Here is a 16,455-nt window from a genome sequence, read left to right on the forward strand (position 1 = left end):
CCCCACTAATGTTTTTTTCACTAAATGTTTAGATTTTATAAAATTATTGTGCACTCATGATTTTTCTAGAGTAACTTTTGCTGCTGAATTATCCAGTTTATAACCTAGTTTATAATAATATTTTGTCAAATATTATGATTATATATTTTTCTTTATAATGAAGTTGTCTATATTTAGTAGATTGTGTTTAACACACCAAAAAACTGTGTATCAGATCGGTATCAGTATTGGCCGATACTCAGAATTTTTGGTATCGGATCGGATCGGTTCTGAACAAATGGTATCCGTCCGTGCACCCCTATTTTTAACCAAACTTTGTACAAAGATGATTCTCAACTATGTTATGAAAATTATAACAGAATGATTTGATATACTCTTTTACTTTATGCAATAGGTGCGTACAATATCCATAAATTGGTATTCCCATTCTATACAATGTATTTATACATTGCATCTAATTTGCATATTAATGTGTTCTTGGGGCAAACCATAATGAAAAAAGAAGTGTAATAATGGGAGTAATAACTTTGCAACGATTTCAGAAGAATATCTAATATTTCATAGGAATATTGATCTATAATTTCTTTCCCTATTGACTTGCTGTGTCTCCCCAAAATGCTTGATTAACATGATGTTTGTCCTGGTGTCCTCTACAGAAGACGTATGAAAATTATGCCCTTTATATAATATAATATAATATAATATAATATAACAAAAAGATCATATAGTTCTATATAGTATAAAAGTTTAAATAAATACATTTGTTTATTTTATGTAACTAAACTAACACACAATATGCCAGTTACACTCATTTCATACTCCCATGTGATAATGGTGTGATTTGAGAAACATGAGTGATTTTTTATTTTTAATATTACGCAGATGATGCCTCTGAATTACATCACTGGGATGAACCATAATAAAAACCAAACCAAGAACACAAGAACAAATCAATATTGACCCAATAAAATACGGCTATTGATACACCTGATAATATCAGCCAATTCTTCACGCAAACAAAAACACATGTGCAACCAGAGCCAGCTGACCTACTGATACTCTTGTCCCTTTTTATCTGTTATCATCCAATTATAACACACAGACATTGAGGAGTTGGGTTCAGGGAGACATCTGAGAGTGCTTTGCACTTCCTTGGGATTTTACATCTGAGCAGCTATAGGATGTGTACACGGCACGCACACCCATACACACACACACACACACACACACACACACACACACACACACAGATGAACAATGATGATTGATAGCCATCAGGGTGGGACTGCCCTCTGTGCCTGACATCAAAGCTAATGAAATAAGCACCACCAATTAACACCACACAGTGAGTGAGAAGGACTTTTTCATAAATTCAAAGCCAGTTTGTGTGTTTAACAGGTGTTTTTGCCAGTGAGGAGAGTCAATGCTGTGAACTTAACAGAGGATATGAAGAAACCTACACGCCGCCAAAAACAACAAAGCTGGTTTGATTGGAGAAAAAGGTTACATTTGATCACAGAAAAGGTGAGTATTCAAAAGAACATGTGTTTACATGGAGAATGTTCCTTTGCAGGCTGGAAACAGCTGTTTAGTTTCTTAGCAAAAGCTTTCTCACAAAAATCACTGAAAGGGCAAGGATAAATTGTGTTGATGACAATGAAATAAACTGTACCTAATGTGGCGAGGGGGGCGTGGTTTAGCGGAGTCTGCAGCAGGAGAGAGCGGTCGGAGACGAGCGGTGAGTAAGTAGGTCAAGTGCAAAATGACATTCACCTGCTTCTCGTTTCAGTGATTGGCCTGGAGAGACCGTAAAAGGCCTCAGGGGAAACAGAGAGGGAGAGATGAGACAGACTGAGGACTCGTGGGGGAAAGACTGTGGCCTGTTCCTCGACCTCTTCGAGAAATCGGCCGAGGCGTGTGGGTGGCCACAAGAGCACTGGCCAGTGCGTCTTATACCACTACTTTCAGGGGAGGCGCAGGTGGCGGTCTCTCTTCTCCTAATGTTCCTTCTTCCCCCTGTCCTGTTCCCTTTCCTAGGTCCTGTCCGGGAATCACTCCTCAAGTCCCTCCCCGGGGAAGGGGCGGGCCGCCTCCGGAGTCTGCCGCTGGCCCGAGAGCACCGCCCAGGGGGGCAGGGCTAGCCGGGGCGGGATCCAAGGAAATGCTTTTCCAGGCGGCTCATTGTAATCCAATGGCAGGACATTTAGGACAGGCAGCGACACTAAATCTTCTCATGGCCCGATTCTTTTGGCCGGGCATTCACGAGAATGTGCGCAGGTGGTGCGCGGCTTGTTGTGAATGTCAGCTGGTAAACCCACCGGCCTCCCCAAAAGCGCCTTTGTGCCCTTTACCTCTAATGCAGGCCCCTTCGAGAGAATTGGTATGGACCTCATCGGGCCATTAGAACGGTCGGCACGCGGGCATCGCTTTGCGTTAGTCCTAGTGGATTACGCAACACGATAACCTGAAGCAGTGGGACCACAGGACGATCCAGAGGCTTTCCTCGACCTCTTCGAGAAATCGGCCGAGGCGTGTGGGTGGCCACAAGAGCACTGGCCAGTGCGTCTTATACCACTACTTTCAGGGGAGGCGCAGGTGGCGGTCTCTCTTCTCCTAATGTTCCTTCTTCCCCCTGTCCTGTTCCCTTTCCTAGGTCCTGTCCGGGAATCACTCCTCAAGTCCCTCCCCGGGGAAGGGGCGGGCCGCCTCCGGAGTCTGCCGCTGGCCCGAGAGCACCGCCCAGGGGGGCAGGGCTAGCCGGGGCGGGATCCACAGCACTTCCCTTTTTCCTGCTCTCTCCAGGCCAGTCCCTTGACCCACTTCCTGCCACTAGGGCGGTGGGGAAGTCTGGGTCGGCCTGTTGGCGTTGCAGGGACCCCGGACATTTCATCAACCGGTGCCCGGTGATGGAGGTCGGGGCACTGATCCGGGTCCCGGACGACCCACAGGCTGCCTGTTACGCTTCCGTTCGGGTTGTTCGGGGCGCCAGCCACGTTTCAGCGCCTCATGGATAAGATTCTTCAGCCGCATGCGACATATGCTGCTGCTTATCTAGATGATATTATTATTTATAGTAACGACTGGCAGCGGCATATGGAGCATGTGCGGGCCGTACTGAGAGCGCTGAGAAGGGCCGGACTGCCGGCAATCTATATTGTATTTATGAAAAGAAAACTATGCAGTTTTTAAACCTTTAATTACAGTTTCTGTAACTGAAATTTGGTTCAGTTGTATTTATTTATGCTATTGCTAATTGATTTGATTAGTGTTGTCAAAAGACTTCGGTACCAAGTCGGTACTAAAAAAATTAATAGGTTATGGTACCAGGTTTTTTTTAAGTATAGTGGTACCGAGTACCCGGTCAACCAGCAGGAGGCGCTTGATGCGCTATCCGAAAGGTGCACAGATGCACTCCCTTCATACATTGGTTTATTTGTGGCGCCCGCCACAATATCAAAACTCACCGCCAAAAAGATATTTTCCAAAAGGCTTTGACTTCGTTGATTAAACATGAGCATTGCACGGTGTGGGTGTTTTTATATCACTGTATTTCTGAAGGAAACCGACTGTCTTCAAAAAATTATGGATGTCATTTACATTTCATCTTGCCTGTAATGCCTGAGCAGCGTTTGTGAATGCAGCGCTTATTTGATTACAGCCATTACTGGGGAAACCTCTATCTCTCCCACTCTACAAGCGCCTCCTGCTGCCAGAGAATGAATTTGCATATTGTGGCGAGGGGGGCGTGGTTTAGCGGAGTCTGCAGCAGGAGAGAGCGGTCAGAGACCAGCGGTGAGTAAGTAGGTCAAGTGCAAAATGACATTCACCTGCTTCTCGTTTCAGTGATTGGCCTGGAGAGACCGTAAAAGGCCTCAGGGGAAACAGAGAGGGAGAGATGAGACAGACTGAGGACTCGTGGGGGAAAGACTGTGGCCTGGGCCTAGAGAACCGCAGAAGTGCTATATAAGTTTTGTTTGTTTTGCAGCGCCTGAGCGCCTGCCTGTTTTCGCTGTTCCTACGGGAAGTATAATAAATTACCCGAGCCTCAGTCACGCTGACTCCGACTTCTTCCTTCCCTACTAAGAATCTCATTACACCTAACAATTACCATAAATGACTAAAAGTCTAGCAAGATTCTGAATATAACACTGCAAATAAATGTGAAGAAATGTATAACCATTTGTATAACCATTGATTTTGTGTTTGGAAATTCAGTCAAATCAGCTAAATTAAAATGATAAAAATAGTTTCAGCTCAAGTGATCAGGACTTGCTTCCCTGAAGAGGTGAATTTTCTCTCTAAAAAAACTGAGCTGTTGTAACAAAGTAGCTGAAAGTTCTTTATATTAAAAGTTCAAGCTGAACTACAATTTTTTCAGTGTCAAAATACTTTCTCAGATCCTGGCTTAAAATGCAGAAAAAGATACATGGAAGGCATTTGTAGATTGCTCAAACTGTTTGAACAGCCGACAGTAACATTGGCTCAACCAATGTCATGAGTTTTGGGCAGGACCAGTGGCATTTTCCAGGGCTCCCTCATCCAAATAAACAAACAAATAAATAAAAAAATATATTTAAAAAAACTACCCCCATATTTTGATACTTTTCATCTACTTCATCGCAGACAGTTTTCTTTAGTTTGCTTCCTAGAATGAATAATAAATATTAATTGACACAATAAACAGCTGCAAACAATTCAGTGCACCATGGAAAAAAGGTTGGGAACCACTGCTATAGTATATAGGTCTAGTATTAATATTTTACTATTAACATAGCATTATAGCACTTAATATTTTGAATTAGCTTTTATTTTTTACATATTCTGTATTTTAATTTAGTTTAAGTTTTAGTATTCTTGTTTGTCACTTTTATTATTTTTAAAAATATCTCTATATAGCTTTAATTTATTTCAGTTTTAGTAGTTTTAGCTTAATTTCAATTAGATTTTTTTTCTAATTGAAAATATTTATATTTTATTTTATTTCGGCTTTATTTAGGTTAAGAACCATTTTGGATAACATGAATAATAAATATTAATTGACACGATAAACAGCTGCAAACAATTCAGTGCACCATGGAAAAAAGGTTGGGAACCACTGCTATAGTATATAGGCCTAGTATTAATATTTTACTATTAACATAGCATTATAGCACTTAATATTTTGAATTAGCTTTTATTTTTTACATATTCTGTATTTTAATTTAGTTTAAGTTTTAGTATTCTTGTTTGTCACTTTTATTATTTTTAAAAATATCTCTATATAGCTTTAATTTATTTCAGTTTTAGTAGTTTTAGCTTAATTTCAATTAGATTTTTTTTCTAATTGAAAATATTTATATTTTATTTTATTTCGGCTTTATTTAGGTTAAGAACCATTTTGGATAACAACAATAATAACAAAAGCAACACCGATTATTGTTGTTTTTTTTGTTTTTTTTTAAACCTTAAGAAATTATTCCATGTCTAGTAATATAGCACATTGCATCTGAGGGTTAAATACATTCATACTTTTTTTTAAATATGTTATTATTTAGAATAAATAAAGTAATTCACTAATAACATTTTAAAGAACAAATAAATGTTAAACAAATGTAGTAATTTGGTATATGATGAATATACCAAATGTGCATATCCTCTCTCACACATACACACGAATGTATAAAAATGCACACAATCAATCTGTGTGTGACTCATTCAGGCATCTTCACGGCTCCTTGTGCGGGCGTCTTCTCCTTTAGCCTTACAGTGTACTCAAAGGATCTGAAGGACAGCGTTTGTACCAGCGGGTGGCACTAGTGAGACAGGGACGTTCTGAGGTCGCTGCGTGGGAGGACAACAGGGAGGATGCAGAAGAAACCGCCACACAAATCCTGTTCGGTCTTTTAGAGCTGGAGAGCAGGTTTACGCACAGCTCGTGTCTGGAAGAGAAATCTGTGGTGACATATGGGGCTGAAACATCTTTAGCGGATACTAACTTTATCCTACTGAGAGCTAAAACAGCACTGCAGAGCTGCATACGCATTCAAACACACACACAACACAAACACACAGGCAGTGATGTTATCATTATATGTTCAATAGAATAAACTAAGATTAGTGGAGAACATCATTGTTATGGCCTGTTTAAGACAGACCTCTCTTCACTCGTAGAAATACTCTATTAGCTGCAGGCTAATGTAAAGAAATTAATTATTTTATCCATGCTGAATAAAAGGGAAAAAAGTAGTGACCCCAAACTGAACAGTAGTATAGTAAAACCATCATTTGTGTGTGAATGAGAGAGAGGGGAACTCCACCCAGCTCCACTGTTATCTCATCTCACATCAGACCAGTGTATGACACAGCCCTGTAAGGCCTCTGCCACTGATCAATCTCAACAAGTGCAACAAGCTCAGCTTAGACCTCGCTTCAACAAGCTGGTTTTCAAGGTAACACAGTGAACATAGTAAAAATTACATGATTTCCAACATCAGACACTTGAAGCGCAGATGGCATGACCGCAGTTAATATGTCTATCCATATTGAAACCATTTAGTTAATCCAACAATATATTTTCATGGGCCACGTACACACTGTAAAGGTTCAGGACAGCTGCAGTTAAATACAGGAGAGAATCCCCTATAACAGTTTTGTGTGTGTACGTAACAGAACTCACTCTCGAAATTGCAATGAGTGACATTGTTGTAAACATAGCGATGTTTCGCCAAATTTTCGCTCTAGAGCAGGGTTAGTATCTTTTTTTGAGATGTGAAGCCCACATTGCATGGCCAGACTTACAGCTAGACACAGACAACCAATCACATGCCTCAAATTCACATACTTTGGACAGTGACAGAAACACATATAAACAGTAGTTTTGGAAAAATGTCAAATGGTGACAGAAAATGTGTCTATTGGAGTGAAGAAGAGACTGTTTCATGCTTACGCTTATAGTCTGAAAAGTTCATTCAGGAAAAACTTGACAGTACAGTCTGTAACATAATATGTGGATGCACAATGAAAGAGCCTTTATGTAAACAGGTTGCGTGCGGAGTTCACCAAAACAATGACACTGACACAGCACATCTGCACATACGAATGTTAACCCGGAGTTTAGGAATGTACCATGTGAAACGTTAGATTATGAATACCCATGATTAATTATTAACTCTGGATAAACTATGAGCAGTGTGAAATGTAAAGCAAGACAACACAAGACTCTGTTAACCTGGAACTTGGAATGAACTACATCAAGCGTGAAAAGCCCCATCAACATACCTATAAATATATTATACTTGGAACACAGTAAACTAAACTTGAGACAATATTTTTGTATAGAAACAAGTAAAAACAAAGGGAAGTGACTCAATTCTGTATTACTATGGAAGCAGAAGTTAGATCATGACATCAGTACAGCTCAGCTCACTTTGTCCAGTGATGTCATGGCATGTCAGGAGTGGTATGCATGTCTGTCTGACATTCTCTCTTTCTCTCACTTCTGTCACATTTACTGTCCCAGTTTCCCTGTCCCGTCTCATTTTGCATTCGGTTGTCATGTGTCTACTCTGTGACTTCCTGTTTCAGCAAACCTAATCAGCAGCCCCATAGAAAATTGCCTAGATATTCTCTCATTCATGCCCGTATCATTCCTCTCGCCCTCTTCCCATTGCTCTGGGCGGAGTGAAGGGGAAGGCATGTGAAGAAATTCCTCGCTCTGTCCAGACCGCTTCTTTTCCCTCTCCCAAATAAGGACGCACATTGCAATACAGGAAAATGAGAGAGGAAAGGAGGGGCAGAAATGGTGGAGAGATTTCGAAAAAAGTCATGACCTTTTATGGATGTGGTTACCTCCTCTTTTGCCTTTCTTGCTCTGTCCTTCACTCCCTCTTTCTCATGCTTGGTCTCACTCTTGCTGAAGTCATTTCCATGAGGGTGGCACTCCCTGAGTTTGGACCCTAAACTCTATCATAAAGGGCAAGAGACTCTCATTCACATAGACACACACACAGTTGTGTGCATCACAGAATACGCATTTTCATATCAAGACTACTGAGCAGGGTTTCTACACATAAACTGGTAAGTACTGTACATATAAACCTACATTTTGCTAAGTTAACATGATTTTGAACATAAATATGTAATACATGCCAAGACCAAGAGAGGACAGTGAGCAAGTTAGAAAGAATGACAGACTGAGAGAGTTTTAGCATTAGAGATGTTATTTAGTGGTACAAACTGACTATACCAGTGAATGACATCTGAATGAAGAAGAACTCTCATAATTTAGATCATTCTTCAGAATACTGTTGAATGCCTCTGCCTGTTTTTACATGCTCTGTCTCTATAAAAAAGTTTTTATTGGCAGTAGCTGATGATGTTGCAATTTCGTTCTTCTCCATGTCATTTGTCTTTGTCTTACACACAAACACACACACACACTGAAACTGCATACTCCAAAACCGAATAAAAAAAATCTGGCTGCATGACGCACATGTTTTTCCCCTTCAAATGAGGGTTGTTCTTTATACTCCCCTCTCTCTCACTCTCTCTCTCTCTCTCTCTCGAAATTCAAGTGAGAGTATAAGATCTCTGTAAAAATGCTTTTGGTTCTGAACTGAAACCAGCTCCTCTAAATGCCTCTGGTTTCCTGTGTTTGAGGTCTGAGTGTTAGTGGTTAAAGCTCAGTTGACTATTTGATTTTCGGGTTTAATATCACAAAATTAATTTGTGATATTAAAACAAATTTTAATATCACAAAGTCATTCTTAATTATTTCTTTCCATTTACCATATCAAACGTGTTTGCTTACATACCATATCTCATTCTTACAGGATATTACTAAGAGCTGAAGAGGGAGTCTTACTGTAGCCATGATTTTGAGCCTGAAGCCAAATAGCAGATAAGATGAAAGATTGTTACGTAATTTGAGATATGAGACTCCAGGTGTGCTCATATGTTTGTGTGTGTATTTGATCTACTGCTTACAAATAAAAGAAATCCTCACCGGATGTGAACTAATAGGACTGTGAAATGCACAGACAGACACACACAAACACACCCCTCACCTCCTCTACAAACATGGGCACGGCAGGTTGTAACTTGTCTTTTTGCATATATCACCCATAGCAGTGATGTGTGAGTTTAGTGATTTACAGGGACAAGGATGTGTACATGTGCATGAAAGCTTTGTGAATGTCTGATATTATAACAGTTTCATAGCTGTGGAATCTGAGTGCACTAAACTGGAAACAATAGGAAACAGCAAGAAAATTGAAGAAAGGGTGTATGCTTTATGTGTTTGGATGTTGCAAAAGAGTCACAAATTCTGACTCTTGACTGATTAGCAAACAGGCCACAGTTTTCTTTAGATGACTTTGGGGTTGGACTTTGACAAATTTATCTTTTGAGTTTTACCTTGTCTCTCTGATTCTATCTGTGTAAGTTTGCCTATACTGTTGTCTTTGCATTTTAGTTCTTGACGTGGTGCCTGAAACAGTAATGAATTCAAATGAAGGCCTGATAAATCCAATATGGCCTAACAGCAGTTTGAAATGTGATAAGAACATGTTGACACAAAAGCAGGTTTCAGCATTTCTGACACTCAGTGGTCAGCAGTTTCTGATTACGATCTGAGATGTCTGTCTTTGCCAGTTCAGAGGTTGTGTTGTGTTGTCAGAGATTAAGGTTGCTCTGTTAAAGACTACACACTACAGTGAATGCAGGTTATTACCAGAGTGCATCAATATTTGCATTGAAACTTTGCATTACTGTCGAGAATGGAATTTTCATGGCAGTCACAGTTAGATACTCCTTACTTAGCTAAATCCTCTGACTACACAAATTCAGGCTTTTTAACAGTAAAACCAAACCTGCCTGAACAAATCATGCGATATCATAGCAGCTTAAAACAAAAAGAGCACAACTGCTTATTCTTGTTCAGGTTTGGTCCAGTGATAACATAATTGGAAAAAGTGAAACTAAACTCAAATGTAGTTTAATGTATTGTAAAATGTAGTTTTTTTTTATAAAATAAAAATGTAATTTTAATTTATGATACAGAATACTATATATGTTGTCAACTTTTACAACCCTCCTGCATTAAACATGAAAATGGCACTACATAATTCTAGCAATAACACTAGATGTCCTTGATAAATTAAATGCCAATATTTAAATGATATCAGCGCTCTGTCCAGACCGCTTCTTTTCCCTCTCCCAAATAAGGACGCACATTGCAATACAGGAAAATGAGAGAGGAAAGGAGGGGCAGAAATGGTGGAGAGATTTCGAAAAAAGTCATGACCTTTTATGGATGTGGTTACCTCCTCTTTTGCCTTTCTTGCTCTGTCCTTCACTCCCTCTTTCTCATGCTTGGTCTCACTCTTGCTGAAGTCATTTCCATGAGGGTGGCACTCCCTGAGTTTGGACCCTAAACTCTATCATAAAGGGCAAGAGACTCTCATTCACATAGACACACACACAGTTGTGTGCATCACAGAATACGCATTTTCATATCAAGACTACTGAGCAGGGTTTCTACACATAAACTGGTAAGTACTGTACATATAAACCTACATTTTGCTAAGTTAACATGATTTTGAACATAAATATGTAATACATGCCAAGACCAAGAGAGGACAGTGAGCAAGTTAGAAAGAATGACAGACTGAGAGAGTTTTAGCATTAGAGATGTTATTTAGTGGTACAAACTGACTATACCAGTGAATGACATCTGAATGAAGAAGAACTCTCATAATTTAGATCATTCTTCAGAATACTGTTGAATGCCTCTGCCTGTTTTTACATGCTCTGTCTCTATAAAAAAGTTTTTATTGGCAGTAGCTGATGATGTTGCAATTTCGTTCTTCTCCATGTCATTTGTCTTTGTCTTACACACAAACACACACACACACTGAAACTGCATACTCCAAAACCGAATAAAAAAAATCTGGCTGCATGACGCACATGTTTTTCCCCTTCAAATGAGGGTTGTTCTTTATACTCCCCTCTCTCTCACTCTCTCTCTCTCTCTCTCTCGAAATTCAAGTGAGAGTATAAGATCTCTGTAAAAATGCTTTTGGTTCTGAACTGAAACCAGCTCCTCTAAATGCCTCTGGTTTCCTGTGTTTGAGGTCTGAGTGTTAGTGGTTAAAGCTCAGTTGACTATTTGATTTTCGGGTTTAATATCACAAAATTAATTTGTGATATTAAAACAAATTTTAATATCACAAAGTCATTCTTAATTATTTCTTTCCATTTACCATATCAAACGTGTTTGCTTACATACCATATCTCATTCTTACAGGATATTACTAAGAGCTGAAGAGGGAGTCTTACTGTAGCCATGATTTTGAGCCTGAAGCCAAATAGCAGATAAGATGAAAGATTGTTACGTAATTTGAGATATGAGACTCCAGGTGTGCTCATATGTTTGTGTGTGTATTTGATCTACTGCTTACAAATAAAAGAAATCCTCACCGGATGTGAACTAATAGGACTGTGAAATGCACAGACAGACACACACAAACACACCCCTCACCTCCTCTACAAACATGGGCACGGCAGGTTGTAACTTGTCTTTTTGCATATATCACCCATAGCAGTGATGTGTGAGTTTAGTGATTTACAGGGACAAGGATGTGTACATGTGCATGAAAGCTTTGTGAATGTCTGATATTATAACAGTTTCATAGCTGTGGAATCTGAGTGCACTAAACTGGAAACAATAGGAAACAGCAAGAAAATTGAAGAAAGGGTGTATGCTTTATGTGTTTGGATGTTGCAAAAGAGTCACAAATTCTGACTCTTGACTGATTAGCAAACAGGCCACAGTTTTCTTTAGATGACTTTGGGGTTGGACTTTGACAAATTTATCTTTTGAGTTTTACCTTGTCTCTCTGATTCTATCTGTGTAAGTTTGCCTATACTGTTGTCTTTGCATTTTAGTTCTTGACGTGGTGCCTGAAACAGTAATGAATTCAAATGAAGGCCTGATAAATCCAATATGGCCTAACAGCAGTTTGAAATGTGATAAGAACATGTTGACACAAAAGCAGGTTTCAGCATTTCTGACACTCAGTGGTCAGCAGTTTCTGATTACGATCTGAGATGTCTGTCTTTGCCAGTTCAGAGGTTGTGTTGTGTTGTCAGAGATTAAGGTTGCTCTGTTAAAGACTACACACTACAGTGAATGCAGGTTATTACCAGAGTGCATCAATATTTGCATTGAAACTTTGCATTACTGTCGAGAATGGAATTTTCATGGCAGTCACAGTTAGATACTCCTTACTTAGCTAAATCCTCTGACTACACAAATTCAGGCTTTTTAACAGTAAAACCAAACCTGCCTGAACAAATCATGCGATATCATAGCAGCTTAAAACAAAAAGAGCACAACTGCTTATTCTTGTTCAGGTTTGGTCCAGTGATAACATAATTGGAAAAAGTGAAACTAAACTCAAATGTAGTTTAATGTATTGTAAAATGTAGTTTTTTTTTATAAAATAAAAATGTAATTTTAATTTATGATACAGAATACTATATATGTTGTCAACTTTTACAACCCTCCTGCATTAAACATGAAAATGGCACTACATAATTCTAGCAATAACACTAGATGTCCTTGATAAATTAAATGCCAATATTTAAATGATATCAGCTAACACAACTCTAAAACTACAATTGAATTAAACTATAAAACTGAACTAAAACTAACTCACAAAGTGTAAACTAAAGAAAAATCAAATGACTGTGTATGCATGTTTTCTCAGTCAAAATGGCAAATAAAGGTCCATCCTATGGTCTGAGTCGTGAGGTGCAGAGTAAAATTGACAAGAAGTACGATCCAGAGCTGGAGGAGCGGCTGGTGCACTGGATCATCGCTCAGTGTGGGGGTTCTGTAGGAAAACCTCAACCTGGAAAACAAGGCTTCCAGCAATGGCTTAAGGATGGATGTGTAAGCCACCACTTCCATTAAAGTCTTTGTAACACAACACAATCCTTTCATCATTTTAATCATCTCTTTTTCTGTTCTCTCTTTGTAGATTTTATGCGAGCTGATTAACAGTCTCTATAAGGATTCAAAGCCTGTGAAAAAGATCCAAAGTTCTCCAATGGCTTTTAAACAGATGGAGCAGATCTCTCAGTTCCTTGGTGCTGCCGAACGCTATGGGGTCACCAAGTCTGACATGTTTCAAACAGTTGACCTGTGGGAGGGTGAGTGCCTGTTTTCACATGCGATCTTAGTGGATTTAGTTAATAGAAAATGGTCAACTTGACATGTCTCTTGCCTTGATTCGTCTGTCTAAATTATGCCATTAAAAACAGAACTGGCATATAACAGTGTTATTTTAGCATTATTTATAAACTATTATAGAATGTATCATTATTTTGAATCAGTTTTTATTTTTATATTTTACTGCCAAAAAAGCACCATGCATTGATCTCTTTGCGATCTATATGTTTGTGTATGGGTAGGTAAGGACCTTGCTGCTGTGCAAATGACACTGCTGTCTTTGGGGAGTCTGGCTGTTACTACGGATGATGGCTGTTACTGCGGTGACCCTAGCTGGTTCCACAAGTGAGTGTTGTTGTGGTTTCCTCTTCCTGTTCGCAAAATGAACCGGTGTTCTGACAAATAATGCTACCTATCAGATTATGCTACCAACACTGTATTTATCCTACTGTAAGGGTAGGTTTAGGGTTTTGGTTGGTGTACATGTTAATAAAGCCTCACACCTTATTAATATCATGCTGGAAGCAAAATCTGATAGGTAGCACTTTTCGCTATCGAATTATGCTACCATCTGTTTTAATGGGAGGTAGCAAAATCTGACAGGGTAGCACAAATCGTCAGAACACCGGCATAGCGACCAAATGACAAAAACAAGCCACTGCACTGACCGTTTTGCAGTTGTGGCTTATTGTCATAGCAACATGATTACAAACACTTATTGGCCAGACATTTTTAATGTGTCCAGCATGGAATCAGCAAACACAGATAAGTGTGTGTCTCATAGAAATATGTTATTATTAATATTACAAAAGAGACAGTAGAGAGAGACAGTAGCTGCGTCCCAAATGGCGCACTATACACTATTAGGGTGACCATACGTGCCATTTTTCCAGGACGCGTCCTTGCCAGGCTTTGTTTTGGCTTTGTTTTCCTGTTTTCATGCTTGCTGAAGGTAATGATCGAAAAGTAGATTGACCAATAACATGGTGAGAAGGTGGGATTTACGGTCAAAGCGATGCAATTACGCGTACGTTACATAGGATGCGTGTTCGACTTAAAAGCAGCGCGGCTCAGATCGATCAGTGTTTGACATCAAAGTACCTCGAGAGCATTTTGAAAGCATAAGGAACCGTCTGTGTGGTATTTTGATGTCATACACCGATGTACACACGCAAACAAAGACAAAACCTAGATATTTTAGGCAATATAGAAATCCTGGCCAGGACGCGTCCGGGAAAAATGGCACGTATGGTCACCCTATACACTATGTACTCAATCATGTAGTGTATGAATTATATAAGCTTATTTTGTCATTAATAATCGGAGTCTAATAGTCCCTTCCCCTTTGCTACGTAATTAAAGCTGCGACAGTTGAGAGCATGAAGTGTCCAACATTCCACACTTCGTTTTTCGGTTATTTAAGTGCATCATTCGGGTATTTAAAGTGCACTTTTTCGTTTTGGAATTTTCAGTGTGAACACACTACTCACACTATTTATACTACAAAACGTCATAGAATAGTTTATAGAATGCAGTCATAGAATGCAGTTTCTTTGGTAGCTAAAGGTGATGATACACGGGGCAACTTTTTTGAGAAATGTTGCCAGGCAACTTTCCCATTAAAAATGGGCATCAAATTTCTACCTGGATACTTTAGATCGGCTGTGGGCCCTGTGTCTCACCTGGTTGCCCATTGACAGCAACATTGCCCAGCACCATTGCTCAAAAAGTTGCCCTGTGTATATCACCTTAAGGGTGAAAGTTGCTTGAAAACAAGAGTACACTGCTGTTCAAAAGTTTGGGGGTCTGTAAGATTTTTTTTTTTTTTTTTTTTTTAAAGAAAAGAATTCTCTTCTGCTCACCAAGCCTGCATTTATTTGATCCAAATTTGATAAAAAATACAGTAAACAGTTTTCAGGCTTCAGTGTCACATGATCCTTCAGAAATCATTCTAATATGCTGATTTGCTGCTCAAGAAACATTTCTTATTATTATTATCAATGTTCGAAATATTTTATGTAATATTTTAGTGGAAACTGATACATTTTATTTCTCAGGATTATTTGATTAATACAAAATAAAAAAATAACATTTTATTTGAAATAGAAATCTTTTGTAACATTATTAATGTCTTTACTTTTACTTAATGTCTTTTTTAATGACTTTTACTTCTGAACAATTTAATGCGTAACTGTTCAATAAAAGTATTGAAGTATTAAAGAAAAGTCATTTCTTTAAAAAAAAATTACTGACCCCAAACATTTTATCAGTAGAATATTTGTTTACTGAGTTATTTGTTCTCATCTTTACATCAGGAAATCCCAGGAGAACAAGAGGGAGTTCACTGAGGAGCAGCTGAAAGAAGGTCAGAATGTAATCGGCCTACAGATGGGCACTAACAAAGGGGCATCGCAGGCGGGCACGACTGGTTATGGTCGACCTCGGCAGATCTTGAACAACAAATAAAGGACTGAAGATCCGTGATCTGTCCTTCTCAGCCCTTCAGCAGGGTGGACCAGATGTAGAGTCTCACTTAAACCTTCAGCAAACCCCAGCTGGACAATAACAATGAACAGAACACACAGTGCTTAAACCAAAGTGTACAAGTTCATTGTATCATTTCAAACTAAAACTGCTCTAGGTCTTTGCTTCAGAAAGCAACTATTCCCTACACATGAGCTGGTATCCTGTACATTCCATTAGAATTTCATTAGTCTGCCATAAATTCTATTAGGGTGCAGACGGACATACATTCCATTATTCTATTTCATCCATTCCAGAGAAATGCATTCTGCTGCATTCCATGGGAACAAAATGCCTATAAGGTGAATTTGGCCTTGCACAGTCAGGTATCGTCTTGTCTTGTGTTTCTGTGGACCCAATTTATATTCTCAGCTCAATATTCATTTACTGATCTAAAATCAATATGAATCTAGGGCATTACATCAATATGCTTATACATTGTACATGAGTAACTAATAATTGATTTTGCTAATAAAATTCATTTAAATTTTGAAATCTCATTGTGTTCAGCTGTGCTCCAGCCTTTGCTTATTCTCTGCCATCGAGTGTTATGTAACAGTGCTGGCAGTTACAGATGCCAGATAACAGCTTTTCTCTCACCCTTCTGACCTCAACATATTTCTCACTTCATCTCTTTATCCATTGTGTGCTTTCTGCTTTTGATGACAAAGATTATGGTTTAGGTGTGAAAGAAAGAAAACAGAATTGAGAAGAAGAAA

General features: G+C 38.9%; 1 protein-coding gene across 2 annotated transcripts; it reads left to right on the plus strand.

Annotated features, from left to right (window-relative positions):
- Nucleotides 1–7,858: 7,858 nt before the first annotated feature.
- LOC107693452 (transgelin-like) lies at nt 7,859–16,227 on the plus strand. Of its 2 annotated transcripts, none has more exons than XM_016492852.1 (5): nt 7,859–8,055; nt 12,750–12,934; nt 13,023–13,194; nt 13,456–13,558; nt 15,529–16,227. In XM_016492852.1, exons 2-5 carry the CDS (start codon nt 12,755–12,757, stop codon nt 15,677–15,679), a joined length of 606 nt encoding a protein of 201 aa, XP_016348338.1. In that variant the 5' UTR covers nt 7,859–8,055; nt 12,750–12,754; the 3' UTR covers nt 15,680–16,227. The 2 variants fall into 2 exon arrangements, with proteins under 2 accessions (XP_016348338.1, XP_016348337.1); XM_016492851.1 differs by lacking the exon at nt 7,859–8,055 and adding an exon at nt 10,334–10,529.
- The last annotated feature ends 228 nt before the right edge of the window (nt 16,228–16,455 follow it).

The sequence above is a fragment of the Sinocyclocheilus anshuiensis genome, unplaced genomic scaffold, assembly GCF_001515605.1.
Source record: "Sinocyclocheilus anshuiensis isolate Anshui unplaced genomic scaffold, SAMN03320099.WGS_v1.1 scaffold1296, whole genome shotgun sequence".
Classification (NCBI taxonomy): Eukaryota; Metazoa; Chordata; class Actinopteri; order Cypriniformes; family Cyprinidae; genus Sinocyclocheilus; species Sinocyclocheilus anshuiensis.